The sequence below is a fragment of the Rhagoletis pomonella genome, unplaced genomic scaffold (assembly GCF_013731165.1).
Source record: "Rhagoletis pomonella isolate Grant_MI unplaced genomic scaffold, Rhpom_1.0 Rhpom_scaffold_00001, whole genome shotgun sequence".
Lineage (NCBI taxonomy): Eukaryota > Metazoa > Arthropoda > Insecta > Diptera > Tephritidae > Rhagoletis > Rhagoletis pomonella.
This window is the reverse complement of record NW_023458555.1, coordinates 12,087,108-12,088,570: the sequence shown is the minus strand read 5'-3', so window position 1 is coordinate 12,088,570 and position 1,463 is coordinate 12,087,108. Positions and strand designations below refer to the sequence as shown.

At 43.5% G+C, this 1,463-nt stretch overlaps 1 protein-coding gene across 1 annotated transcript in view; it reads right to left on the bottom strand.

Annotated features, from left to right (window-relative positions):
• The window catches only part of LOC118746996 (cryptochrome-1-like), a 556-nt gene extending 134 nt beyond the window's left edge, over positions 1-422 (bottom strand). The window contains exon 1 of the mRNA XM_036481341.1: positions 7-422. Coding sequence (XP_036337234.1) covers positions 7-407 — 401 coding nt within the window. The 5' untranslated portion in view covers positions 408-422. The remainder of the gene's footprint in view (positions 1-6) is intronic.
• Positions 423-1,463: the final 1,041 nt, after the last annotated feature.

Below are 1,463 nucleotides of genomic sequence, written 5' to 3'. Positions count from 1 at the left end.
AAAAACATCTGGTATGTTAGCGGTGGTATTCCACCATTCGTACTAATAACGGTGCGCGGGTCCCATAGCGTATGTGAGACCTTTTCCACAGCCTCAATGCCTAGTTCGCTGCACAAGGCGCGCACCGAGTCATCACGCCGATTCCAAATTGGTTCACAATCTTGTTCGAAACAGATCTTATTCAGCTGATAGTGCTCATTCAAGCGTCGAAAAATAGCCGTAGGGTTGCCTTGAAACAGATACAGTTTACCCAAATCGCCACCAGTGTCGCCTAGGGCCTGTAGTTGACTATTTATGTCGGCCAAAGAGTTTAATAAGAAACGCATGCGATTGTAGCCAACCGTTTTAGTGCCTGGAAAAGGATGAAAATATAGTTCTCTGTAGTATTTTAATCGAATTTGCCCCATGGAGCGTCTCTCAAAAACAATACGTAGGGTACACTAGGTCCGCTGAGTATGCAGTTACATTTGCTTGGCTATAATTCGTCCTGCACACTAGGCATTTCGGGAGCAACCCATAAGTGAGATGCGTTAACCAAGGCGTGTGGAACTTTGGCTCGCGATAGAGTGAGAGATCTTTGGTGTGACCACTTCGACTTATTCAGTTTAAGGGATCACTGAAGTTTGCAGCGGCTGCCTTGTAGGAGCACGCGGCTCTCGTTATAAATGCAATGCATATGTTGTATGAGTCCAGTATCTGGTTTGGGACCCACCACGTCGTGAAACAAACTGCCTATGAAAACGAAAATAAAGTCACATATGTATGTGATCCTCTTCCATTGACAATTGCGGAAAAGGTTTAAAGAATAATGCTTTAAAGGTACATATACAACTGAAATGTCTGATACCCTTGGAAAGACTATGTGGAGACATCATCGCCATCCAAGAGATGTGATCAAGTGACAAGTCAAGAAAAACTTGGGGTTGTTCAAACTATATGCCTGATTTGTGGTAGCAGAGAGATTACGTCATTGAAAAATTTTGTTTAGCCTGCTGAACGAGTTGCTCGCCACAAATTCGTGTAGGAACAAGAACGATGATGTAGTGACCGATGCCCAGAAAGTGCTTAAATTACGGGAAAGATGAACCCCAGTCGAGGACGATGAAGTTTACTGCGAACTGTCAATTTCATATAATACGGAACAGTTATCGCAGAGAGAGAATTTTGAAAGGTGGGCATCAGAGATAAGTTGCGGTGTATCGCATTTTACACCGCAACGACATTTATTTACCGTACCACTCAAACTCAATAATACTTAGTGACGAAGTCTACCGCCACCCGCAATCACCGCAAGCTCAAATAATGTCGAGGTTTGAGTGTTTTGTGCTCGATCAAAGCGTCGTTACTGCCAAAAGTTTTAAGAACTGTCACAGCAGACGATAAGCAAAAAAGCTATCGACACATTTACAGCATGGATCGTTGAAGATTGCCGCCCATTTTCAGTTATTAATGGGTCAGGCTTC